Raw genomic sequence first — 27,916 nt, 5'->3', positions numbered from 1 at the left:
TACAGACTCATGGTCCACAGAAACCATGAGATAATAAAGTGCATTGCTTAAGCCACTGGGTTTGTGGTAATATCATTATGAGACGGCCAAAATCTTTTCTGAATTAACATTACTTCAATTTCTCTTGCTCAGTCTTCTGTGATCATGAAACTACTCATGTATTCAAATCATGCCTAGTCTTCTCGTCCTCTGACTGGACAGCTTAAATGTCTAAATATAAGTTTTAATTTCCATTATTTTGATCATTTTCACTTCTCTGAATCATTCAATTTCTCCTTATTTTTACTTAAAGTATTGTAAAAGGAATTAGACACGTTTGGGCAAAATAAACACTTAGCAATAGTGCTTCTCATCTGATAGCATTTAGTATAAGGTAGCTGCTGTTACTAACACCCTTTTCATAATTTTCAACTTTTTATGTTTTCAATTGTTAGTTTGCTTTGGCTATTGCTCTATCAGATATAAAATACAGGGTCTTTGATGGACATTCATAAACGAAAAAGGTATAATCCCTATACACAAAAAGTTGTAGTCTAATAAATATATATAATACAAACACATGCATAATGAACGAATAAGATCTAAAGAGAGAGTATCTTCAGTTTCAATTCAAAGATTAAATTAAACATCTTTAATGCATGATTTGATCATTATAAAATATCTACATTTTATATTTGTCAATTGACTGCTTAACATTAAGCTTAATGATATATAATTAATATTTTTAGTTTAAAATAGAATACACAATTGACTTGTTTTAGAGATTAGTAGTTCTTCAAATGATACTCATTACGTGTGCTTTTGCTCAGTTTAATTCTGAATAGAATGTTAAAGAAAACATTCCTCTACAAACACATATAAAAAAGAACTTTTCCCCGAAACCAAATATATGGCTCTTTGTCAACGGAAATATTATTTTGAGTTTTTGCTCAATCTCAATCTCAAAATATTCTTAATATATATATGGCCATGCAACATTATCTCACTGATCTGCCTTATTTTTCATTATTCACTTATTACTTCTTGATAGTTGGCCATGTGTTTGTTTAAATGCTTATTTAGTAAGGGTCTCCCCTCACTACAGTGTAAGACTTCTGGGAGTAAGGACTTTTCTTGCTTTACTTATTGCTGCATCCCAGCACCTAGAATAGTCTTGCATATATATGCTAAATGAATACTTATTTAATAAATACATAAGTAGATAATGCAGATATAAAGACATAATAATACCTATAAGAATGGAATACAAGAACACTCAGTTATCTCTGGGTGGTGATATAAGAGCAACTTTCATTTTCTTTTTTCTTTCTATCCTGTATTTTATAAAATTTCTACAGAGAACAGATATGTTTTCAGAAAAAAATTTTAATCAGTAGCTTAAATCTAATTAGAATGGGAAAATTCAGGGGGTAGGAGTATAGCTCAGAGGTAGAGCATGTGCTTAGCATGCACTAGGTTCTGGGTTCAATCCTCAGTTCCTCCATTAAAGAAAAATCAAAATGGGAACATTCATATCAGAATATGACATAAATACACCCTCTGTCAAAAGAGTTTTTATATCTTATATTCGGATATAAATTTCAGTTCCTGAGAACAAGTTAACTGACAATGTATGCCTGTAAATGCACATATCACTTGAACTACACTGTTGAAAGAGTATCACAATTAAGATAAGTATTTCTTTTAATCAGACATTTCCCAAACATATTAAACATAAAATGCTTTTTCCCCAATAACATCTAGTGACATTCCCATGGAACTTAGAGAACTATTACTACATTCCCACTAATGGGAAGCCAGTGAAGATATATAAGACAGAATTAGGAGACAGACTTGACAAAAGACAAAAGGACAAATGTGGAAACAGGAAGACTAGGTAGAAAGTCATTACAGTGTTCTAGGCAAGAGATAATGAGGGTCTGAACTAAATGGACTGGTGTTAGGGTTAGTAGAAATGGCTAGTATGATTTGGAGAACTGCCTGACTCATGCCTAAACCACTGAAAAATAAGAATCTGCCTGGGAACTACCAGTTAATAATACCAGTTAATAACAAGATAGTCACTTCAAAAAGAGGATAATTTGAACATCAAATGGTTAAGAGATACCTTTCAGAATATGATGAAATATTTAAATACTTCTGCAAAAAGTGATCTTTGCAATCATGACATGAAGGATGTTATGTTATGGAAAAAATTATGGGGAAATCATATCACAATAAACAACTAAATATTTGAATCCTAGTTTTCAAAGAATTTATATATAGTGTACTTACAGCCTAAATTTTGCTAAATATAAGATAAACTATTTCCATAATGTTTAGTTTCTTACTCAATCCAAAGACAAATCAAACCTTTTTTTTATTACTTACTATGAAATTTTATTTAGTGTCTCAAGTAGATTCACTTTAAGTGGTCTTTTTCTAGAATCAATTATTCTTGCCCAACAAGGACCTCCCATGATTAAAAGCCTCAGAGGTTACCCAAGAAGAGAGTATGTAAAATAAGAACAGTCAGCTGAGGAAAGAACTCCAAAGAACACTTACAATTGATAGAGAAGAAAAAGAGGCCATGAAGGATATGGAGAAGAAACAAGAGAATTCACTAATCCACATTCCGTTTTTACAGATGTACCTGTTGAAGTCCATTCCATTTTTTAGCAAATTTACTTGTTAGTGAATTCTTTGTAGTAAGCTGAAATCTGCCTCTGAAATATTCTGCTCCTAGTTCCAGCTACTAGAACTACATAGAATAAATCTAATCTTTTTATTTTAATATAGTGGTTTTTTAAATGCTAGAAACAATCATCCCAATAATAATGACAGCTACAATTGGTCTGAGTAACTAATGTGTACTGAGAGGAGTACTCAGAGGGGTTGGGTAATTTGTCCACAGCATTGCCAAAGTCCATGTTCTTTCTACTGTGCTATGCTATATGCCCTCTATTTCACCAAGCCTTCTAATCTTTAGACTAAACAGCCATCTAACCCCCTACATCTAGTCTTCCTCTTTTCTAATTCAGTCTCCAAATGGCTGCCAGAGTACTCTTTCTAAAACCCAAATATGATCATGTGATTTCTACTGTTTAAAACCTTCCAGTGGGATTCCAGTACACTAAAGATATACTCCTCAACATGGTTTACAAGTCCTTCGTGATTTAGTCCCTTCTTATCGCTCCAGTTTCACCTCACAGCCCCCAAACACTACGAATCTCACCCTTCTCTCTCCAATCCATATTCTAATATCCAGTTATATGAACTGTCAGGCACTAGAATGTGACATTCTCTCTTTTGGTTCAGAAATGTTTAAAATGCTATTTCTTTCATATGGAACACTCTACCCATTGCTCTCTCAGCTCAGAAGTCATCTCCATGAAGCCTTCTTTGGCCACCGAAGTCTGGCTTTGCTGTCCCTATTATGAATTTCTATAGTACCCTAACCAATAATGTCTTTGAATACTACCTAAAGACTCTTCAAGTCTTATTCAAGGGTTTAGATTCCTACCACTAACATAAAAATCAGGCGAACTAAACAGCACAGAGTGCTATGGGACACCTGTGCACAAAAGCTGTAACTATTACCTGGATAAAATAGAGTTTCCCCTTCAAAGGAAAAAAAAGAAAATCAAATTTTACACAGACTTGTATTTTAAGGACTTCTTAAAGAGCTTCCAGAATTGACTTAAAACTATAGATAGGTCAAATCTTTTAAGAGGACTCTGGACATCATCATTCTAATTACTCAAATTTATATTTACTTTAACTATTAATCTTATACATGCCAGAAAAAAGAGAATGGCAATACAATATTACAGTTTCTAAAACCACACACTCACCCGAAACCCCACAATGAGAGTGATCATACAAATGCCGTTGTTGAAGGGTAGACTTTTTGTAAATAACATGAGGATGGCCATTTTCATAACTAAAATGTTTGGAATCCTCTGTGGTATTCTTTAATGGTTCAATAAAATATTCTTCATCTTCTGTAGCAATAACACCATGCTAAAAGAAAACAAAGCAAAGAATTTACCAAGAAGAATCCTTTTAAATATTAATTACCTTATTATCAGGAGTCAAAAATAACTTGATACTCCTTCAAAAAGGAGGTTAAAACACATGATAATAAAAATTTGGTGACTTATTTTTACTCAGAAAAATATTATATAAATTTTCCTATTCTTTAAAAAGCATGTTTAAATGTCTCTACATCCTATAAGCCTTGTTTAGATATAGCTTTATAACTGAGTTTTGGCCAACAGAAAATGGGCAGAGCATATACCACTTTCAGGCCCAGCCTCTGAGAATCTCCCCAGTGGAATTCTCCACTCTCTCTGAGAAAAGACCTAGGGGAGGTGGAAGCCAAAAGAGAAGGAACGTGGGTCCCTGAGTGACCTCATGGAAAGCTGTCCAATCTAGACACTGATACAAGAGAGAAGTAAACTTCTATTTTGATAAACTACTCACATTTTAAGGTCTGCGTTACATCAATTAGTATGTCCTGAATTAATATACATCCCACACATCCCCATTTGCACATGAGGAAATAGGCTCAGAGGTTAAGAACTTGTCTAATACTGTATAGAATTAAGTGAAGGAGCAGGTATTCACACAAAGCTCTGCTCTTATTCACAGTATTATACTGCCTCACACCTATTTACTTAGCCAAGTCCTACTTCACTCAGCCATAGCTCCTCTTTAAAACTTTCTCTAGCCCAACTGGAGCAACTTTACCCTCTTCTCAGATCCAGCAAAGCATATCATTGGTATCCTTTCTTTCTAATTAATTCTACACTGCTTTGCTGCATCTCAAGTATTGCATCTATATTTAAATTTGTTATATGAAAAGGAATATATATATAAATATGTATAACTGAATCACTATTCTGTACACCAGAAATTAACACAACATTGTAAACCAATTATACTTCAATTAAAAAATTATAATAATAAAGTACAGGAAAAAAGCCATAAATTTGGTAAACTTCAACTGCATGTTTCATCTTCCCAACCATACTATTTGCTCTCTTAAGGCAAAGAGTTATGTCTCATATTTCTTTGTATCAGTTACAGCCATAGACAGTGTCTCATATGCAGTATATATATCAAGTAAAATTTGCTGATTAAAAGAAATGAGATAGTAAAAGTTATATGCACCAGAAGTAAGAACTTCCTCTCTTCTCTAATACTGTTATCCCAAGAATGGCACATGTGAGGACTGCTCTTAATCCAAGTAATTTACCCTATAACACTGGACAAAACACAAACTCTCTGGGTGTATTTCCTCAGCTGGAAAAATGAAAGAGTTGGTGTAAATTAGTGGTTTCAAAACAGCACTCTAGGGAGCCATAAGGGTTCCATGAAAGTGCCTGCAGGGGTTGCTCCAGACAACAAAGGGAGACCTACACGTCTTGGATTCCTGGGCTTAGGAATCAACTGTGCTTTTATTAATTTATATATTAAGTTTCCACATAATATTTTCATTTGAGAATAGAGTTTTGCTGAAAACCTCTGGTTCAGATAGCCTCTAAGATCCCTTTGAATCTAAACTCCTATGATTGTGTTTAGGGAAATTCATGTTAAGTACCACATGCTTAGAAAGAAAAATAAGACATAATCAGAGCTCCCTAACTTACAGATGAAGTTGGCAACCACCTACATGAAATGAGCATTCCTGAGAACGCAAAAAAAAAAAAAAAGCAGTCCTAGTCACTTCACATTATTTTCACCATTGTTTGCTTTACTTTAAGGATATCGGTCTTGAAATTACATGCAAATATTGTCAGGAGTAATATAATATGCCACTAACAAACTCTAATACATGATCATGAATTACTTTACCGGAAACATTAACACTGTGATAGTAAACTGAGCAAGGTTTCTGAAGAAAGAAGGGCACGTGCAGAAGAGAGCTTGTACATGAAATTTTGGTAAGAGGGAAGTGTAGGAAGCAGGGTCTAGAGTGCTGCCAAGAAAGGGCAGAGCACTAAAGTCATGTGATGCTGGACTGTGGGCAGAAGGATGCTGAAAAGTCCCCAACAGCAACCTGAGTAGGTTGTTGGAGAAAACCAGAGTCAGACACCTGGTTTGCGTAAGTAAACAAAATCTCTAATTTCAAGAATGGAAAGACCCTGGAAGAAAACCCAGAGACTTGACGTGTTAGGTACTCTGTAAGATGTTTACACACATTATCTCATTAATCATAATAGCTCTTTGAAGTAAGTTACTACTATCAGTTCCACTTTGCAGATGAGAAATCTATACTGAGCAAAGTTAAGTAACAAATTCATTCAACTGAATTCGGAGCCTGGACTCTTAGCCACTATATTATAATTCCCTCATCCTCTGAGTGTTGCTTCTCTAACTTTATTTAGTCATTCACCAAGTATGTTTTGAGTGCCTATCACAGAGCAGGTTCTGTTTCAGGAGGTGGGAATACAATAGTGAACAAAACAAAGTTCTGGCTCTATCACAGAGCTTACATTCTGGTGGGAGGAGCCAGGAAAAAAAGAACTCATTAGATAAATAAATAATCAATTAGTTAATAAGAAATGTTAAGAAGAAAAACAAAGCCATAAGAGGACAGAGAATAATCAGAGCACAGAGGGAATTATACAAACTATTTAGGATGGTCAGGAACATCCTGTCTAGTAAGGTGATATTTGAACAGAATCGTGAATAAGGTGAAGGAGCAAGCCAAACAAATATCTTGGGAAAGAGCAGATCAGACAATAGGAGGCAAGTGCAGAGGCAATCAGGAAGAAATATGCGTGCAGTATTTGAGGAAAGCAAGGAGCTACTGCGGCTAAAGGGAGAGAAGGGGAAAATGATGTTAAGATTGGAAAGGTACTGGAGTCCAGATGATGAACCTGAGTTAAGGGGGAGTCCCAGAAATCCGTGCATGCCTAGCAAGTGTCCTACTCTCACTTCCCTCAGTGTCCCCACTCATCTCTATACTGTTGGCCTCAGGATCATCAGGATTAATCTCATCATGCCCCCTTTCCCTACCACATTAGTCCCTCCAAGAAGCCCAAGACACATCCCCTGGATGCTATTCCCTGTATGGTTATGCACATCGTGTTTTCTGATCCCATCTCCTACTTCCCCCTTCACTATTTAAAATGCTTCTACTGTGCCCTCTCAAACTCAAGGTCAGTTACCTACAAAATCTCCTATACCCTCAGCCTCATCCAAGAATGTTCACTTCATCTTGCTCAAACAAAAACCTGAATCTCCCTAAATAACATTCATTCTTCCCTGAAAACCTCTGGAATGGTGGCTGCTTTCTCTTCTACATGCCTCCTATTGGACCTGGAGGTAAGGTAAGAGTCCCTGTGACTCACTGCCATGCCATTTCTAAACAACTCTCCCTCTCTCTCAAAAAAAAAAAGAGAGAGAGAGAGAGAGAGAGAGAAAATAAACAGAAAAGAAGAAACCTCACCACCTTTGAATCTCATAGCATCACTTTCTCCCTCTGCTAGCTGCTGTTATCTACTGACCCAGAGTCACTTTCTTCATTACTCAGAGATCTTAGCTTCTGGATCACAGTCACTCTCTGCAAAACCATTCCTGAATAATTGCTGATTTCATTATCTTCTTATACCATTGGTTCTTAAAATTTGTGTGTATGTACATGTGCCCTGAACCCCTCTGGAAGTCTAGATGTGAAACCTTGGGACCACTTCTCAGAATAATATCTTAAATGCAAAAGAATATACAGGATTATTAAAAAAATAATTGTAATGAAATATAGTTATCAAAATATTTTTAAATGTAACATAGTAACACATATGACATTATATAACACTTTAATAAGAAGTTTTGCAGTAGACCTAGTAACTACCATAACTTAACAACAGTGATTAACAGCAATATTTTAAAGGACCTGCAAAAACTGCAACATAATATGAAAATATCTATAATTTCTATTAGAGACAAAGTCACAGGTACTGCTATTACTTTATTGGTTTGTTATCTATCTATATTTTTAAATGAAAGAAATGTTAAATTTCAGATAAGAATTAGTAAAGATAAAGATGAAATTTTCCCCACTCCAGTTAACAAACCCCCTGAATTCCATCCATAGACCCCAGGTTAGGAACTACTAACATACATGGTCTCTTCAATCCCTGTCCTCTCAATTCCTTGGCTTCCTCTTCTTCAAATATCTTGTCCCTCACCTGACCTTACTCATACCCAGAGTTATGAACCCTAGATTTCAACATTATCCATATTTGTAACTCTGCCATAATGTCAATTTCAAATATCTCATTCTTTTGTCTTTCTAGTACTGTTCCTCTAGTATCCTAACTCCAAGAGACAGTTCTTTCACACACACTAGGCCCCAGTGGTCCCATCACCTTTTCATTGTCCTCCATCCACTTCATGTTCTTACTTCCCTCCTAACTGTCCATTCTCAAGATAAGAACAGTTATTCCATTTATATGGATAATTTCATCCCTTCTCACCTATCAAAAAACTCACTCAAGAAACTTCCCTTCTCTTTACATCATGATTCTCATCTTTATCAAACAAAATGATGAAGACCCTACTTCTGCCTGCAGCAACTGATCATTTCTTGCTTTTCCAAAAGTCCTCAAAGTAATTGTCTATATACTCTTTTCTCTCATTCCTTCTTAAATCTACTCCAATCAGGCCTCTTTTCCAAATCCCACTATGACTCACCAAAACCGCTTTTGTCAAGGTCATCAGTAACACCTCATTAATAAATTCAATAGTCAGTTTTCAGTCCTACTCTTATTTTGCTCTACGCAGCAGCAGTTTTTCCTTGAAATAATTCCTTCTCTTAACTTCTAGGATATTTGTCTGGTTTTCCTTCAACTTTCTTACCCTGCTCATCTTTGCTGTCTCCCCTACATCTTTTTGACCTCCCTAAGCCCTTGGAGAGCCCAAAGGCTCAGTCCTTAGGCCTCTTCATTATTCTATATATAATCCTCTCAAAGCAATTTCATATAATCTCCTGGATTTAAATGTCATCTATACATTGATGACTCCCAAAGTTATAACTTCATAATTTACATCTCTCTCCTGAACTACAGACTTGCATATCCAGCATCCTACACACATTTCAAGTTTGACATGTCTAACTGAAGTTATGATATACACCACTCCCCAACCTACTCCCCCTACAGCATTTGCATTTCAGTTAATGCCTGAGTCTTTCTCATCAAAACTGCGGGCTGCTATACTATACTATCCTAGTTGCTCAGGCCCCAAGCCTGGAGTCCTCATTGATTTTATCCTGCGTCCTCTAAAACCTAACATCTGGCCCCCAGTTCTCTTTCTAACTTCACCTACCATTACTCTTCCTCTCTCACTCAGCTCTAGTCATGATAGTAGTCTCCTCGCTGTTCCTCAAACACTCCCAGATCAGAATTTTGTCCTTGAAGATTTCCACCTGAAAATCTTATCCCTCAGATGTCAGCATTCCTTTCTTCATTTTTTAAGGTCTTTACTCAACATTTTTTCTACCTTATAACTTATCATTATCCAGCACATTATAGTTTTTACTTATTTCTCTTATTGTGTATCTCCTCCACTAGAATACAAGCTATATGATAACAAGGATTCTTGTTTTGTTCATTATTGTTCTCCTACTACCTAGAACAGTGCCTATTATATGATAGGTACTTTGAAGTATTTGGTGAATGAATGAATGAATAATGGAAAACATAGAGAGGCAAGTGTGGACATAACTAAGTGACTAGAAAGTCTAATAGGGTCATTAGTCTTTTCTAACTAGAGATATAGTCTTTAGTATCTACAGAGATATTTTAAAAATCACTTTTCATGAAATAAGAACAAAATATAAAGAAAGAAACAATCAAGAAAAGAAAAATCTCTTGAAAATTAGAAATATGAATGTCACAATTTTAAAATCAATTAAAGAAAAAGAAGGCAAAATTGGGAACATCCCATGGAACTTAGAACAAAAAAAAGAAAAGTATGGAAAAAGAGAGAGATAAGAGAAGCAGAGAACCAGTTAAAAAACAGGGTAGTGGTAGGAAAGGAGAGAAAATTATTAAGGAAATTTTTTTTTAAACTTCTCTAAGTTGAAGGAGGGTCTTTAAATTGAAAGTGCCCATCAAATACAAAGTAGGGATCAGGATAGAAGACCCACAGCTCACCACATTATTATGTTTTAAACGGAAGGGTAAAGAAAAACTCATACCATTTTGAAAAAAAATTTTTTTAAAGAAGAAAAGAACAAGAAGCAATCTTCTATCTGTCACCCCAGATGAATCAATGCTATTTCTTTAAGATCTTTAAATCTTTTCCTAAGATATAAAACCATATAGATAAATTTGATGTCTCCTATTTTCCTTTCCCAATTCCATCATCCATGGTTCTGAAGCAAAATTATTTTTAAACCTAGAATTCCATATCTAGCTAAATTACTAACCAAACATGAGGGTAGCATAAAGTCACTTTCAAATAGGCAAGGACTTAGAAATTTTACTTCTCAGGCACCTTTTCTGAGGTAATTACTTGAAGATGTTCTCCAACAAAACCAGGGTGTAAACTCAGAAAGAAGAAGATGTGGAACTAACCTAGGAGAAAAGAAATCCCAAGATGAAAGATGTGCAGTGGCTCAAGAAATTAATTAACCAGTAGACTCCAAGAAAAATGCCTCCAAAGAAGAACAGAATATATTACAAGCAATAGATATAAGCACTAAGGAACTAGATAATATTGACAAGTTGGTAAAGAAATCTTTTTTTTTCTCAATAAGACAAAAATAAAAGTAACTAGAAACTCCAGAAAAACAAAACCTGAATAAGAAGCCATGGTCCAAATATAAAGTAAACTAAAATGTGACATTATTTTGAACAACTGATAAACTATAACACAAGGAATTTTTTTTTTGAATGGTGCAAGTGTTGTAACACAAACTATGGGAAAGGAAATAGGATTAGAAAACACTATGATCTCAATATCAAAAACTATTTTATATAAAACAATTAAAAACAGAATTGGTCAAAAGGAGCCTAAGAAAAGTGGGGTTTAAAAAAACTTGTTTACATATTCCACTTGATTAAAAATGTAACATGATATAAAATAAGAACGAAGGTGAGGATTACTAAGATTGGTGGGTAAAAGTGTGATGATGAATAGGATATTCACATAATCTCCAAGTATCTGCTCACAAATTCCTTATTAGTTACCAAGGGGAAAATAGTAACTTTAGTGGACAAACCTGGCAGACCACACACCTTAATCAAGTAATCAAAGTTAGTAAACATGGACCATGCAGTTTCAATAGGAAGCAAAGCAAAACAGGTGTTAACAAACAGAAGGAACAAGAACAAGAGACACAGAAAGTCTCAATGAGGATGAAGAATAGTTGGGTGACACTCTACTATCACCTTAAGTAAAGAAAACTTTCCAGCTTCAACTTTATTCTCACTTTTGACTCATCAACAACATCTTTCACAATTTCATCAGTAGTCACTTATATTAATGACTCTCAAATTACTTGTTTCCAGAATTAAATTCTTTTCTAAATTCTGATCAGAGCTATAGTTCCCAAATGTCAACTAGACACCTTTAACCTTTATTTCTTCAGATTCCTCACATTTACTGTATCAAAATCAGTCTCTGTATCTTCCTTTCCAATCCAACATTCCACTAGGATTCCCTTTCTCAACTAGCAAAATTCATATACAGCCTCATCCAAAAGAGAAACCTCAGCTATCTTCAATTTCTTTCTCTCACACACTGAGTTCACTAATACGTCAATTTTTTAGAATATTACCAAATATCTACTATATACTATATGCCAGGGAAGAGAAGATTAATAAGACACAAATCCTATAAATTTTCTCACCAAAATATGGTTCAAATTCATCCTATCTTTTCCAATCCCAGTGCCATAGTCTTTGTAAAGGCCTTCATTATCTCCTACATGATATAACTCATCTTCATATCTCCAATCACTCCTCTTCCCTCAAATCTCACAATGGAATTAGTTTTTTTTTTCTCCCTAAATCTCAAATCTGTTCATTTCACCACGCTGTTAAGATTATCAATGGCATAATTAATGTTAATGCCAAATTTAAAGAGCTTGGTCAATCACAAGGAGCAGTATTTTTCTATGATATTTAACAACAAATGTCATTTTAACATATAAGAAGTTTTAAAACAAATTTATTCTGAATAATTTATCTTTATTCACAAAGATAAGTCTCTATTGTATATAACGCTTAACAATTGCTTACAGAGAAACAAGCTAGTGATAAATTTACTCAATGTACCTATTTTAAATCTAAATATTAAAATCTAAGTAATCATTTTGACTCAACATAGATGTAAATCAACTACACTTTAATAAAAAAATTTGTTTAAGTTATAGAAAACAGACAATCTGAGCAAATTCTTATACACATTATCTACAGCAAAATTTTTTTCTCCACTCTATGGTTCTTTTACTCCTTTCAAATTTAGAACTTACTTAAACCCAAATCCAATTAAGTGTTTTTTATACTGAAGTAGGAATGAGGATACGGATGTGACAGAGTAAAGAAGAAAAACAGTTTCTGAAAAATATGAGCTGAGCATCAAAATGTCTGTACTCTTTTACACAAAGATTCAGTGGAACATCTACATTAGCCTGAACAGGGTAAAGCAGTAGCACAAGTGCAGAGTAGAAAAAGTAGAGGAAATAGAAGATTATGCTTTGTTCTACAAGCATTACTATGTGCAACCTTGAACTGTGTATTTACCATTAAATGAACTCAAATGCTCAGCATAGACCTTATACTTTTGAAATCTAATTTCTAAATAAAATAAGATTTATTATCAATCTTCAGATAAATGTAAGGAAAATTATTTCATAAAAGAAACATTGGTATAAAAGGTTTTTCTTCAAGAATTTATAAACATAAGTAGGTCATAAGTAGTTTTAAGCTATGTTAATTACCAGAGAAAGATACTATAGAAAGAGACCTAAGGAGGCAATCGGTGCCATGGTTTCCTGCCATAATACACATACATATACATATGCTCTTAAGCTCTTCATCAATGATTGAGTTTTGTTTATGCATTAAGGATATCGTATTTGAACAGAAAAATGTAAAATCTAAGCGGAAACATGAAGTTTCGCTCATTCTTCTACTCAGTAATACGGAGTTTTAAAAAGAGTTCTTACTTTGAAAAGTCAATGCAAACATTATTAAAAAGCTTAAGAGCAAAGGCAGCAGAAATAATTTTAATAATTTTACCATCCCTAGGTAAACCATTTATATTTTTTTAATCTGGAGAAAGACATTTACATTGTGAATTTATTTCCCCATCAGAAATTTAAAATATAACATCTACTTACCAACCCAACACAGTTGCTTAAAGCCACTTTAGTTGTACTACGTTGATCTTGCAAGTATCCTGTGTAATGACAGTTGTCTAAAAAATCATGTTTCCACTGGGGTCCATCTTTCCCCCAATATTCTACTGTAAAATGTTTGGATACAAAATCTGTGTTGAGAGTCAAGTTTAGGTGAAAGTGCTTGCCATAGGCTGAAAGTTTAAAAAATAACTTAGATACTGTCTGCTGTGGATCGATAGGGTCCATACTCCGTCTTCTCCTGGAGTGTTTATCATTTTTCACAGTAAAGCTGAGAAAAGCTCCATTTTGATCAACCCTTATTGGAATAGTTAGCTGGTAGTGTTCTAGATAAGTCAGGAATTCCTCTTTGTAGTCACAAGGCAGAGAATCCAGAAAAAAACACATGGAAGAAAAGAAAATTTAACAGAACAAAGAAGTAGCAGTATAAATAACAAATATATCAGTTAAAACTATGCATCATTACATGAGAGGTATGAACAAAACATGTTACATAAAATAAAAATGAAATAGTAAAAGTTTAAAATCTAAAGATGAATGGAGCTCCAATTATTTCATTCTTTAAAATAATATTATTTTAAAAGGCTTTTTTCTTTTTTAAATTTATTTTAAAAACATTAATTCTAAGGGCTAAATTCTACAGTAAATATGAATATTTTATATTGAAATAAAAAACAGTGAAAAGTACACATGTAAAAGAACAAATTTCATTCAGATAAAATATATTTATAAAAGCTATCCAAAGGAGGTTATATAGAATCTCTATAGCCTTGGTGATTTTTTTTTTTAGATTATCAGTCACAGTGTAAAATACAGCAGCCACTTTGGCAGTTCCTCAAAAAGCTAAACATGGAACTACCTACCATCTGACCTAGCAATTTCACTTTTAGGTATCTTTACAAGAGAAATGAAAACATATAGCCACACAAAAACTTGTATGTGAGTGTTCACAGCAGCATTATTCATAATAGCCAAAAGGAGGAAATAACCCAAATGCTCATTAACTGATGAAGGAATAAATACAATGAGGTATATTCACACAATGGAATATTACTCTGGAATAAAAAGGAAAGCAGTAGTGATACATGCTATGGCATGAATGAACCTCCATAATAACTGCCTTCAAAACCAAAACTCATTATCTAATATTATAAAAACACTATGCTAAGTAAAAAGAACCAGTCACATGATTCTATTTATATAAAATATACAGAATAGGCAAATCTTTATGGACAGAAATACATTAGAGGTTGCCTGGGGCTGGCAGGGAAGGTGGTTTAGAAGGAAATTGGGAGTGACTGTTAATGAGCACACAGTTTCTTTTGGGGGTGATGAAAATATTCTAATATTGATTGTGATGATGGTTGTACAGCTCTACAAATTTACTGTAAACCTTTGAATTGTATACTTTAAATGGTTGATTATATGGTATGTATATTATACCTCAATAAAGTTGTTTAAAAATCATCACATTGACAAAAAAATTCAAAGTACTATTAAATATATTTTCCTCACTTAGGCGTACTAAATATTACCAGTCTACTTCCTTAATCACATCTCCCTTTACCTAAGTTTACCATTAAAAAAGAACCAAATGTCTTCAAATTACTTCACTATCTATACATGGAGTTCATCCACAAATATAAACTCCCATGAAACCATGATCAAATGGGAAAAAAAATGAAAGACAATATTTATTTCACTTCTTATAAATAAAAGTTCATACTAAATGCTTTGACTTTGTTGATCTACCTTGAGAGCCACATTTTGTACACATGGACTTCTGGATTTCTACATCAATCTGTAACAGCCTTGAAAATCTGGCTCATTAGCACCAAAAAATGATCTGTTACTATACATTCATGAGAGGAAAATCCAAAAGGTATGCTTTCAATAATTCTGTAATTAGACTGACCTAGGAAAACAAAATGACCTTCCCTTCCTGGGACCTCTGTTAAGATCTTTTCTATGATATTAAGTTCAATTCTATGTATTAAAATTATAGGGATTTATGGATTCAAATTCGAAAAGTTAAACTTCTTATAACTCTTACTCTTTAATCCAGCTCTTACTCCTTAGATCAGAGTTCTTAAGTTTGGAGACTTTTTTTTTTTTTTCACTAAAGGTCCATATCAGAAGGATATTGTATCAGAATTTGTCTGGCTTCTTGCTTTTACAGGACAAACCTTTGGATTCCTTTTGAACATACCTTGCCTATAAACCCTAGGAATGAGTGAGCCTACTAAAGTTTAGGATTCAAAAGAAGAGTCCTGAGTCTATCTTCTAAGAAAGACCAGTCAACCCTAAATTGCAGTGGATGTGAAACACTAGTAGACAGACTCTTAAAGCCTTTAACACTTATGAAATTAGCACTGAATTGACACAGTAGGACTCTACTCCTACCACTGCATATCCCATAGAAGACATTCACCCAACCTAAATATTTAGTCTTTTCTCGTCAGATTAATAGCAATATTTTTGTCAGTTTCAAAAGCAGGAATCCTACCTTGAGAACTGTATGAAAGTCTGTGGTCACTATGAAATTCCGATGAAGCCATGATGAGGCTCAAAATCCAGGTCAACGACTTCCACAAAATTTCCATAATTTAGAAAACTGGATGATTTTTTAGAGGGCTACCTATGTGCTAGAGAGTCAATACCATACCAAAATCGAAGCATAACAACTTTATTTCTTTAAAACTTCTTGAGAATGAGTTATTAGATGTTCCACTATTTAACAGGTACTTTTTTCCAACATCCCATACTTTCTTCTATATCTGGATTCATTTTCTCAATCCAAAATGAAAAAAAAAAAAAAAGATGGTGAAATTTTCATAAGCAGAGCATTAAGCTGATTAGCTATGAAAGTACGGCCATTTTCTAACCTAGAAAAACAAACAAAAAAAGTTTAAGGTAAATGAAAAATATACTGAATGGACAGATCTATATTGCTGAATGCTTGCCAAAGGACATATACTATACAATAATATAATTAAATCAGATCAATGTTGTGATTTGTAATTTAAATAAACATTCACAAGACTAAACACAGAATTAGAAAACTAAATGGTTAGCAGGATAATGCCAGAGCTACTTAATAATCAAAGATGGAATTTGAAAGGGAATCATAAAAATTCTCTTTTTAGAACTTTGAAGATATTGTACAAGTATCTAACCTCCTTCTGATAAAATAAAAAACAAGCTGACTTCACAGAGTTCATTTTATGAAAGTGATAAACAGTATGTGATCTCATTCCTTAACATGCTTTTCAGTACTCTCCTATCCAGAGACTGACTTGTTGCTTTATGAGGCACTTATCATTTTTTTCTTAGAGAGTACATCTACAAATACACAGTGGCACTGAGCAGCTGTCTGTGAAAGCTCACACAGTAGCATAAACTAAACTTCTAAAAAGTTGAAGCATATTTACAGTAACCCTGGACTCTATCTGGGAAGTCTTATATGAGTCATAAGCAACACATATGAAACAATTTAATCTAGAATGTAACTGTAAAAAAAGAAATTAATTTTATGAAAAGAATTTTTAAAAATTCATCTCAGGTATCACAACAGATTTTATGTACTCTCCTTTCGACTTACAACTTCACTCAGAGTCCATGAATTCACATTTTATACAAAACAGTAGCGTAGTTGGCTACCTGACTTCCCAGCATACAGCACTTTAAAAGAAAAAAATAATGGGATTAGAAACTAGCTCTCTGAAAGCATTAAAGTGACAAAAGAAGAGGAAAAACTAGAAAATAATTTTAGAACCCCAAAGCAATACAGTTTGGGATAGAGGCAAATGGCCCTTATATAGCTTAACAGTTCATATTGTGTATATGACTGTGTTACAGTTCAATATCTGATATTCTAAACACTATGCCTGAGTCAGGAATAAAAGGTTAAATTACTACTAATAAGATAACTTACTGCTATGATAGAGAAGTACACAAAAGATATTATAGAAAGATTTTCATCCCAAATCCTTAATATATAGTATTATCATATAATAATCCCATATTGGTTGGTTGAAAAAAAGAATGAGTAAATGAATAAATAAATAGTGATTAAAATACAGTCACTTTAGGTATATTAAAGGATATTTAAGGTTGATTGTAAAATTAACAAATGTGGAATACTTCATTCCCTATAGTGCTATAAATATTGGTAATTACAACCACAATCATTTAGTCTCTTATGTCTGTCTCTACAAGTTATTAAACTGCTCAACCTGGAAAAACTAATCCATTAATCAACAAATATTGTCTTACTATGTTTTTTAAATGATGTTATGCCAACATGGGGATAAGAAAAGATTAAGTTACTGTCGTTGTCCTTAGGGAGCTCATAATCTAAGGAACAAAGGAAAAATTAGGACAGACCGACATATGCCATAATAAAGTTATGAAAGGTGTTAGAGATCAGATGAGGGGGATAAGTTGTAAGTCAAATAAGAATGAGTGAAGAAAGTTCATGAAAAAAAGTAGCATTTGAGATAGGCTCTGGAAGATGGAAGTACTTTCGCAAGTCCAGTTGCTGGGGGCAATCCTAACAAATTAAAGAAACAGATTCCACAAAGTCTAGATAGCAAGAAAAAAAGGAAAATAGTATCAGTAAAAGTAGTAATAGTAAGTTTGGTCATTGTGCAGAAGACTAACAGGTAATAGAAAGGTAGTTTAAGGTTAGACCAAAAATAAAGAGAACTTTAAATATACGTTACTTCTTTTAACATTAACAAAAATCTTGTAAAGTAGGTATTATTGCCCCTGAATCAGGCAGAATCTACAATGGTCCAATGATCCTGCCTCCTGATATCCTTGCCCTTGTATCCATCCTCTTTCTTTGAGTAATTTGATTCTAACCAATAGAATACCTCCAAACTGATGGGATGTCACTTCCATGATAAGATTACAAAAGATTCCGACTTCCACCTTTCTAGTAGTCTCTCCTTATTGGCTTTGATGAAGTAAGTCGCCATATGGAGAGGCTCACAAGGCAAGGAACTGAGAGCAGCCTTCAGATAACCACTAGCAAGTAACTGAGGCCTTCAGGGCAATAGCTTACAAGATACTGAATCCTGCCAGCTAATATGTGAACTTAGAAGCATACCCTCCCGACTCAAGCCTTCTGTGGTGACCCCAGTCCTTGCCAACGCTTTGACTGTGGTGGCCTTGCAACAGTCCCTGAAACACAACACAGAGCTAAGCCATCAACCACAGAACTCCTGAAATCACAGAAACTGTGAGTTAATAAATGTGTGTTGTTTTCAGCTGCTAAGTCCATGGTTTTGTTTTTGGTTTTTGGTTTTTGGTTTTTTTACAGCAATTGATAACTAATACAGCTGCCAGTTTACAAATAAAGAAGTTGAAGCCCATAGTGGCCACACAGCTCAAAAACAGCAGAGCCCAAATTCATACATAAGATTACCTGGCTCCAAAGTCAAAATTCTTTGTATTACATCACACTTCCATTTCTAGCTACTCGAATTTAAATATTTAGTAGCAATTGCATACAATCAGATATTCATAAATGACACAGGTTAATTAACATGAACAGTTTTAAGTAACTTGATACAAAAAATTACTTCATCTCAAAATTACTTCTGTGATGATTTAGAAATGACAACAGACACTATATATCCTTTCTCAGGAAAAAAAAAAACTCTAAAGAGATTAAATCACACCATTATTTAATAACAGTAGAATTGACTCTTGAACAAATGTGGGTTAGGGGCACTGACCTTCTGCAAAAATCTGAATATAACTTATCATTGGTCCTCCACATGAATAGCTCCTTCAGAGGGGATTCAACTAATTGAGGACCATGTAGTAGTTCAGAATTGCTATTGAAAAAAAAAAAAAATCCTTGTAAAAGTAGACCTGCACAGCTCAACCCTGTGTTGTTCAAGTGTCAGTTGTAAAGAAAATAATCCAGTTATCTTGTTTTCCAACCTACTTACCTACAATCTGCTACTCCATAATTGTTGCTTCATAAACACTTACTCTTCATTGTTTTAATATTTATCAGATTACTTGAATGTTTTGCATAAAACTGTCTGACATTGAGTGAGCCCCTCATATAATTTAATCTTCCACTTAAAGAGGAATATATAATTAACACATTTGAGTTAATTTTCTAGTAGTGATGATAGATTTGTAGTGAATCATTCATTCTTTTTTCCAATTTTCCTGGGCTCTGAAACTGACAAACTTACAATATAGTTAGCTGGGTTTAGGGAACAATTTTTTTTCCCCTTGAGAAATTTTCTGCTCTTCACAGTTTTTTAACTCCCACTCTCACCATTACTAGAACTGTCCTATAAATGCTCAAGATAAGTAAGTCAGTGGCATTGAGAGGAAAAGTAGTATGTAACTACTTGGCCAGAAGTAAACTAACAGTTCTTTTAAGGACCTGTAGTAAGAAGGGCATTGATGTATAATAGAAAGAGCAGGAGCTTTGAAGTTAAGCAAACCAGAGCTACAGTCGTGGTTCCACCACTATGTATGATACCTGGCACATGGGCACTCAAGAAATTTGAATTTCTTTCTCCTTTCTCACTACCCTCTTCCCACTCCACATTTTTCAGGGCCCCAGTGTCAGTGAAGAAACTTACAATAAGAAAATGAGTTGGCTTAAGCTCAATTACAATCCATAACAATTAACATATCTAACCACTGCTAGTCATGTACACAATAAAAATAAGTGGGAGAACCTACTTTCTCGCACCTACTGGTGAGGTTAATCTGGACATCATTAATAAATATACATAGGCACTAGCTTTCCCAGATATGGTTTCCAAAATTCAGATGAACATTAAAATACTACACAATTGTCCCAAAATCATAATGCATTAATTCTTTAAATAGTATGGTAGATTATGCTGCGGAAAGCACAAAGGCTTTGAGTCCTGGCTTGACTCCAACTTAACCTCTCTGGATCTGCTTCCTCATCTCTAAAACCATGATAATGTTATCTACCTTACAAAGACTTGTTGAGAGATTAAATTAGATTACACATGATGTAAAGTGTCCACACATTTCATTTTAATGGCTACATAAATATGAGCCCCCTTCTTCTGCTTATCTGAGTCATCACTTTTCAAAGGCCTTCCTTCAAAAAATAGCTTCATGTTCCTCCTTCCCTTAAAAATGTGGAATTGCTGAATATGATGATGTAATCAATCGACCAACTAGGTTATACTCTCTTTCAGAGCAAACAGTAAAGAAAAAGTCATGATAATTGGGCTTACAACTATTTAAAATTTGAAAAGAGAATCAGAACTTGCATTTTACTTTGATTTCACATATGCTTTTTTTCCCCTAATACAAATGCACCTACTGGTAAGTTAAGGGATCATTTACCTGCTTCCATGAATCAAAGCTAAACTAGCTAAGTAGAAATAAGATCAGACAACTTGTGCTTCAGTGACTCCCTCAGTAGTCTGCCCTGGTTGAAGAGTACTTACTTGTCTTTTTCCTCTATCATCTTTACTTCCCACTCAAATGATCTAGGAGTAGCCAAGGTAATGATTTCCTCCCATGAACTATTATTATGGAGCTAAAGAACACATCTAACATCCTTTTCAACTTCTCTCATCCATCTTAAGTCTGGTTATTTCTTTTAAAGCTGATTCGTTTTTTTCACAGAGGAAGCAACAATACTGTGCTTCCTTCAGGTTATTTAATTTTTATATGTGAAAATTAACTTCTCATCTCATTTTCCATTTATTCTCCCAACAAATATTTATTGTCACCCACAATATGCCAAGGCTTGAAGTACAAAGGATTCCAGGTCATTCATCAATTTTGTGAGATTGGTTACCAAGGAAGGATGTAGTTAAAGACACTCAAAAGTTACCTAACAAGAAAAGGTAATGAGCCAAAAGCAAAATTACAAAATATTATTCTATAAAAATCAAGCCCTAAATTAAATGTAGTCCCAAACTTTTTTTCCAGATGGAAAGTTAAATATATGTTATCTGTATTAAAACTTCTCTCCTGAAAAATAGAAACACATTTTTCTCTTGAGGTTAGCTCAAAATGTTGATAATCAACTATGCCTTTTGGTAGAACCAAAAGAGCTATCCATCTCTTCCATCTTTTACTCTTCCCCCCAAAAAATGCTCCAAAGAATGTGCTGTTAACTCTCTTAATATGTTACCTCTCTTTATTCTCTCACAAAAAGCATACACAGGGTAAGATCTGGCATAGAGGCCTGTGCTAAACCACTAGTAGCTACCAATGGTTGCTAAGGAAATGAAGAGGAAGTGGTAAGAGTAGACAAGAGTAGCAATTAATCTTACACGTATTGGCCCAGACATGAAAAGTATTAAAATATTTAAGGTCTTGAGGTTAGAGGTTTTCCCCTTGAGAATCACAAAAATATTAATACCACAACATATATTTCATTTGCTGCCATTTGTGAGAAATGAATGAAACTGGACTTGTTTGAAATCAACGTATTTGCCTCTACAGCTATTTTTCAAAAATCCAAAACACCAGTGATCACATATAAACACTAAATTAATATAAACCAGAACTGCAGCTACCACTTTGGTGAAACACAGGAAAACAATTATCTCCAAAAATAATTTTCTCAATTTCCTTTCAACTATACCAGTTTTATGTTACATATCTTTTCCTGTCATGAATTTTGAGAACTGTCATTCACACATCTAAATTTCAGTCTAATCAATATAAGCTTAAAAAGGAAAGAAAAAGGAAGAAAAGAAAATTTGTATGAGAAATTTGAACATAAAAGAATATGTTGAAAATCACACTCCAGAATGTTTTTAAAAATTCCAAGCAATGGTTCAGTTTTCCCTTTCCTGCCCCCGTTTTGCACACCCTCACCCCCCACCGCCCCCCCATCCCACTTCACCCAGACAGAGGGTAACAGTCTGAGCTGCCCTGGTTGAGTTGATCCTAAAGTTAACATTCAGCAGCCCATTTCCAGACAGCAGCGCTAAATCTATTTGGATAAAACGCGTGTGACCCAGACAGTTGGCATTTGGCCCAAACGCGTTGCACCGGCAGCTCAAATAAAAACAAGAGTAAGAAACTCACTCTCTTGTTCCCTCTCAGTGCGCTTTCTCACTCTCTCGCTCTCTTTGCCTCCAGTACAACAAGGAAAGAAATTACCAAAGACAGGAATTGTAGTATACATTATCACAAGGCAGCTTTCCAATAACCCCTCCAGCACAACCCCCACCCCCACCAATCTCTGAACTTTGATCTCATATACCATATATACAGACATACCCCCATATTCAAGGCTCCGGAGGGTTATGACTCTAGCACGTCCCAAGTGACCAAAAGTAAATCAAAAACACACATTTCCATCTCTTTGATTAGCCTATTAAGAGCTTAACATATCCTTGAGCATCGAGGCTATAGCTAGCACATTAATTCTGCCCTCTAGCCCAGGCATAAAATATGCACTTGTCTGACTACTTAAGACACTGACTTGAAACTATAAAATGCAGAAGGTTTTTCTTTAAGAAAACTGGAAATCAGTTTCAAATACACATCATTATTACTTTCCCGATTACTTTTTGGTGATTAAAGACCACAAAAATCATAATCAAGTCACACTTCACAAAACACGTCTATTTGTATAATAAACGTATCTTTTTCGCATCATAAAATATTTGCAAGACCCAGAATTCTCCATCCCCCGACTAGTCTGGAGTTAAAAGATTTCTATCTGTAAAATGAGTTCAGTCAAGCTCACTCATTGCCATTAAAAAAAAAAAAACAGACACAGAAAAAAGTTTTCTACGCGTTATTCGGAAGACAAGCAAAGCACAAGTTTTAATTTAAAAAAAAACGGTTTCATTGAATATTGTGAAGTCTTCCTTACCGTTTTCATCTTCAAATTCTGATAAAAAGTAAGTTTCAAACAATAGAGATTGCACTGGACGACTCACGTACTCCCTCTCCTCTTTAACTTTTTTTTCTGCCCCCCTTTGCAAAGCCACAGCAGTCAGTTAGTTATTCTGCAGCCAGAATAAAACCCTATAGTCTGACTAACCCGGGCTTTAGAGAACGGACTTTCCGATTTGGCAGAAAAAGAGATGCCTTCAATACATCCAGGCTATCATCCTGAGATGTTGCCTTTGCAAAACCCCCTTTCTCTCTCGCACCCCCCTCCAAAAAAAGGAAAGAAAAAAAAAAAAAAAGAAAGGAAGGAAGGGAAAAAAAAAAAGGCTTAATGGGGGTGGAAGTGGTGCCCTCTCTTCCTGGACAGCTTTAGTGCCTTTGCTATGCAAATAACATGTGAAGAGCATCAAAAGGTATCAGGAGAAAAGAAGACAAGAGGAGCAGGAAGGGCAGCAAAGTTTTGTTGAAGTAGCCCTAGATCTCACTACCGGCCCCCAGCCAACTTGAATTGCAGCAAAATTTTGGCAGCTTTTCCTCGGAGGCAGAGCACACTGACGTCAGTCTGCAGATGTGCTGGGCTGCGTCGGGTGCGCATGTGTCCTGGGCCGTCACGTGGAGGGGGAGGGGAGGTAGAGGTACAATCGGGGTAACCAACTACCAGCCATTCAGAAGGGCTTAGACAATGTCAACTTTTCCACCCTGTGAATGAGAGAAATTCTGGCCCTTCTAACCTCAGTCCCCTTCCCCACTCCGCCTCTTTTCCTCCTCCTCCTCCTCTAACCTCTTTTTAGAAATTCTAGCCTGGTTTGTGATTAGTTTCTTAGTAAAGGGAAGGGGGAGGGAGGATGAATGGCTTTAGATGAACTAATGTCACTGCTAAAATCTCTGGTGCCCTTCTCCATGTATTTTTCAAAAAATCAACGCAACAGAAATGTTAAAAGTTGCACATAAACAGTGTCTTTGGGGAAACTACAACAAACTTCGATCACTGGCAGATTTCAAGGCTCGGTAGCTACATGTGCACAAAATGCCTGTGTTGTCTTTATATATCTCAACAAATAAAATTGTCACCAAAAGGGAGAGTAGACTAAAATAAACTAAGACCAGCACATTTTCCATCTGATTACCGACTTCAGGTTATGTGGAGCTTTAAAAGAAAAGAGAGAGAGAGAGAAAAAGAATAAGTGGGGGAGGAGAGGGAGCGGGGGAAGAGAGAGAAGCTTGCATTATTTCCAGATGAGGGTGAGACTGGATGGTGTTTTAAAGTGCAACCGGGGAAAGCTACAAGAGGACTGTATTTTTTTTTTAAAGTCAGTACATTGAATGAAAAGAAACTTCAGTGACTGCCCAAATGAAAATAAAACCGAAGTCAGACCCCAAAAGGGGAAGGGGGGTGGTCAGGAATCCTGCTGCGATCTCAAGATAAACAAAACCTCAAAACTGGTTCTTCAAGCTTCCTAAATCCACCCTCCCCGCCCCCTCCCCACCACTCCATACACACCAGCTGCCAGTCCATACTTTAAGAATAAAACACAGCTACAACGTCGCACTTTCACTTTCATTTGCTGGGAGAAAGCCACTGGCATTAAACGGTGGGGAGCATACCCAAATATGTTATCCATGTCCTAAGCAAGCAAACAAAAGTTTGGCACACAAATCGGAAACAGGAAAAAATGTGAAAATAGCTCAGGACAAATGCTGCCTTTCAGCGGTGTAATCTGCTGCATCATTTATCTGTCTCTACAGTAGAGAATAGGGCAGGCAGAGGTTTAAGAGTTTCCGAGGGGGGGTGGTGGGCCCGAGGGGGGCGGGAATTGACGCCTTGAAATTCCAGTCCGCAGTTAACGCCAAGTCAATTTCCGATGGCCAGAACCAGAAAGGGGAATTGGACCGGAGGGAAGGGGGTGGGGAGAAGGACCTTTCTGAATACCAGCTCTTAAGTTTCAAGCTTCTGTTAACATTATTGCTCATTCGATTTTTTTTTTTTCCTTCCTACACCGGAGGTAGTAGGTGTAATTCTTCTGGTGAATACATGAATAGTTGGCTAAAAGAAGGCATGAATCAGACTGAGGACATCCAAGAATAGAGTTATTTCCATTCTTCTTTGAGGACTGAAAGGGGAAAGCATCTGTCCACAGTCAATAGTCCTCATCTTGACCTTAATCAGTAGTATTTGGCTCAGTGCCATTTAAAACGTAGAAATATGTCCTATGGTTGGAATTGACAGTTTTAAATAAAGATGATTCATATGGGGCTATTTAGATATAGATACATAGATAGATACTTGCATTAAAATACACAAGATGGTTAATTTCTTAGCAATAATTGTAAACAGCAAAAATACAGTGGGCACAGAGCTGGTTTTGCATCAAACCACCTTTTAAATAGTTGTTGAACTTTACCCTTAATTTTTTAAAAACTAGCAGTAGATAGATACAGCCAGAAGAGAAAACTAAAGTAAAGATATGAGTAGTAATCATCTATATAAACCATCTGAAAAGTTTTTACTCTCAACTAAGACAAACTGCCCTAGGAAATAGCAGTACTGTAAAGGAAAGGAGCTTACTCAATGAGAAGTGGACTTTGGCTAATTACTTATTCAAAGAGTGCCATCCTGCGTCTAAACAGAGTAATGAAAAATTTCCAACAGATTCCTTTCCTTCAAATGATTGAGGTAAGAAAAACAGTATGAGTAAGGGTGAAAAATTATTAGCATGAGAACTGATGAAGGGCTAATAACTTTTTGTGCGTATGTGTACATTTTAATTGTGTTACATAAAATGCAAACACTTTCAAAAGTAGAAAAATAGTACAATGAACCCCAATGTATCCACCATCCAGTTTCAACAAGTGTCAAACCCTGTTGCTTGTTCCACCCCACTGGTTTACCTTGAAACCAATCCCAGGTAGCATTTCATTGAGTCCACTAAATATTTACCTGTATTTATAAAATATAAAGACTAAAAAATAACCACTACTATACCACTATTATTACTCTTAAAACATTAATAATTCCTTAATTTCATCAAAAATCAGACTTCCTCAATTGCAAATACAGATTTTAAAAAACTTTCTATTGGAACCAGGATCTATATACTGAATTAGGTTGATCTATCTTGTATGTTCCTTTTAAAAAAACTTTTTATTAATGTAAAATATTCATATAGAGAAGTACACAAATATATAATTTGATGAAAAGTATTTAGTCGAATAAATTTTCACAAAGGAACCTACCCATGTAACCATGTAATTCTTTTAATCTATTGGTTTCTCCTCACTTCTTATCTTGTAATATAAATACTATATTAATATCTTGCCATCTTAATACTATGTGTAGCACTTCTGTTAGCATGTACATGCTTTAGTGTAATATCCAGGCATTATTACTTTTTCTTTTTCTTTCTTTTTTTTTTTTTTGGTTGGGGGAGATAATTGGGTTTGTTTGTTTGTTTGTTTAGAGGCGGTACCAGGGATTGAAATTGAATTAAATGAAACAAATTTAAATCAAACCCTGAGAGAAGTTAAGTTGATATGACCAGTCCTTTACTCTTTGAAAACTTTTCCCTCCAGCTTTCCTTCTCTTTCTGTTTAATTAAGAGATGAAGATTTATGTGCAAAGTAGAGTAAATAGCAAATCCACTACTTACATCTAAAAAAGAGCTTTGCTATCAGTCTTTAGAAGCCTAATTAAATCTAAGTGGACAGGCCCTTTCAGAAAATCATAGAAGGAAAAAATGGAAATTTGGGAGAGGAATGAATTTGTAAGTATGCATGTATATGTGTATGTATTTCAGAAACTGAAAAACAGAAAGGCAGGAGAGTTTGAGTGCCAAAGAATAGGGACTAAGGAACTTTCAGAGATAAGAATAAACTTCTACCTTATAATTTTTAATATATTAGCAAGTGAATGAAATTTAATGTTTTCAAGTTAAAAATTAAGGCATTTCTTAAAATTAGATTGTTGGCTTGTATTTTCAGAAAAAATTAGATGAAGAATTCTGATTTTATGCTTGCTTGACGTTACTAAATTGGAGCAGGTGACTATCTCTAAAGATGATAAATTTTGAATTCTACCTCCCAGACATTAAAACCAGATTTAACACATTAAAACCAAATTCAATACGTTTTCTACACAAAACATTTTATTCTTTCAATGAGACTGGATGTGAATTTGATATGGTGAAATATTTACTAATCTTTTAAAGGACTATTGTAGGATATCTTAAGGTGCAAAGGCTCAAAGCATAAAGGAAAAGACTGGTAAGTTAAAATTTATTAAATGGAAATTTTAAAACTATTAAAAAGTAAAAACAAAAGCCAGAAAGTGGGAGAAGAATTTGCAACACATATAACTGAGACATAATGAATATCTAGAATATTGAAAGATCTCTCACAAATCTATAAGGGACAGGCCAAAAAAAAAAAAAAAAAGGAAAATGGCATAAATAGGAAAGTCACAAGAGGAAAAAAGCTAATGACCAATAAATGAAAAATGAAATGTTCAGTCTTGCTAGGAATCATGGAAATGTAAATGTTTCTCTTTCATCAGAGTGGCAAAAATGTTAAAATTTGAAAATATCAAGTGTTTGGGAGGACTGGGGAAACTGGACATCTGATATACCACTGACGGGAGTGTAAATTAAGGGCAAGCATCAAAAAGAAGAATTTGGCAAC

The 27,916-nt window shown here is 34.8% G+C and overlaps 2 protein-coding genes across 3 annotated transcripts in view; both read right to left on the bottom strand.

Annotated features, from left to right (window-relative positions):
- The window catches only part of ADAMTS6 (ADAM metallopeptidase with thrombospondin type 1 motif 6), a 254,223-nt gene extending 238,244 nt beyond the window's left edge, over nt 1–15,979 (bottom strand). The window contains exons 1-3 of the mRNA XM_015245058.3: nt 15,864–15,979; nt 13,340–13,704; nt 3,834–4,002 (exon numbers count right to left, since the gene is read on the bottom strand). Of these exons, the coding sequence (XP_015100544.1) occupies nt 3,834–4,002; nt 13,340–13,704; nt 15,864–15,960 (631 nt within the window). The 5' untranslated portion in view covers nt 15,961–15,979. The remainder of the gene's footprint in view (nt 1–3,833; nt 4,003–13,339; nt 13,705–15,863) is intronic.
- A 188-nt stretch (nt 15,980–16,167) lies between these two features.
- The window catches only part of CENPK (centromere protein K), a 55,922-nt gene continuing 44,173 nt past the window's right edge, over nt 16,168–27,916 (bottom strand). Inside the window, exon 11 of one of the 2 annotated variants that reach the window (XM_072958597.1) lies at nt 16,168–16,242. In XM_072958597.1, coding sequence (XP_072814698.1) covers nt 16,238–16,242 — 5 coding nt within the window. In that variant the 3' untranslated portion in view covers nt 16,168–16,237. Of the gene's footprint in view, nt 16,243–19,144; nt 19,204–27,916 lie in introns of those variants that run through there. The other variant, XM_072958596.1, reaches the window with a different exon arrangement.

This window comes from Vicugna pacos, chromosome 3, assembly GCF_048564905.1.
Source record: "Vicugna pacos chromosome 3, VicPac4, whole genome shotgun sequence".
NCBI classification, from domain to species: domain Eukaryota; kingdom Metazoa; phylum Chordata; class Mammalia; order Artiodactyla; family Camelidae; genus Vicugna; species Vicugna pacos.
The sequence above is the reverse complement of the archived record's forward strand: the minus strand, read 5'-3'. Positions and strand labels throughout refer to the sequence as shown.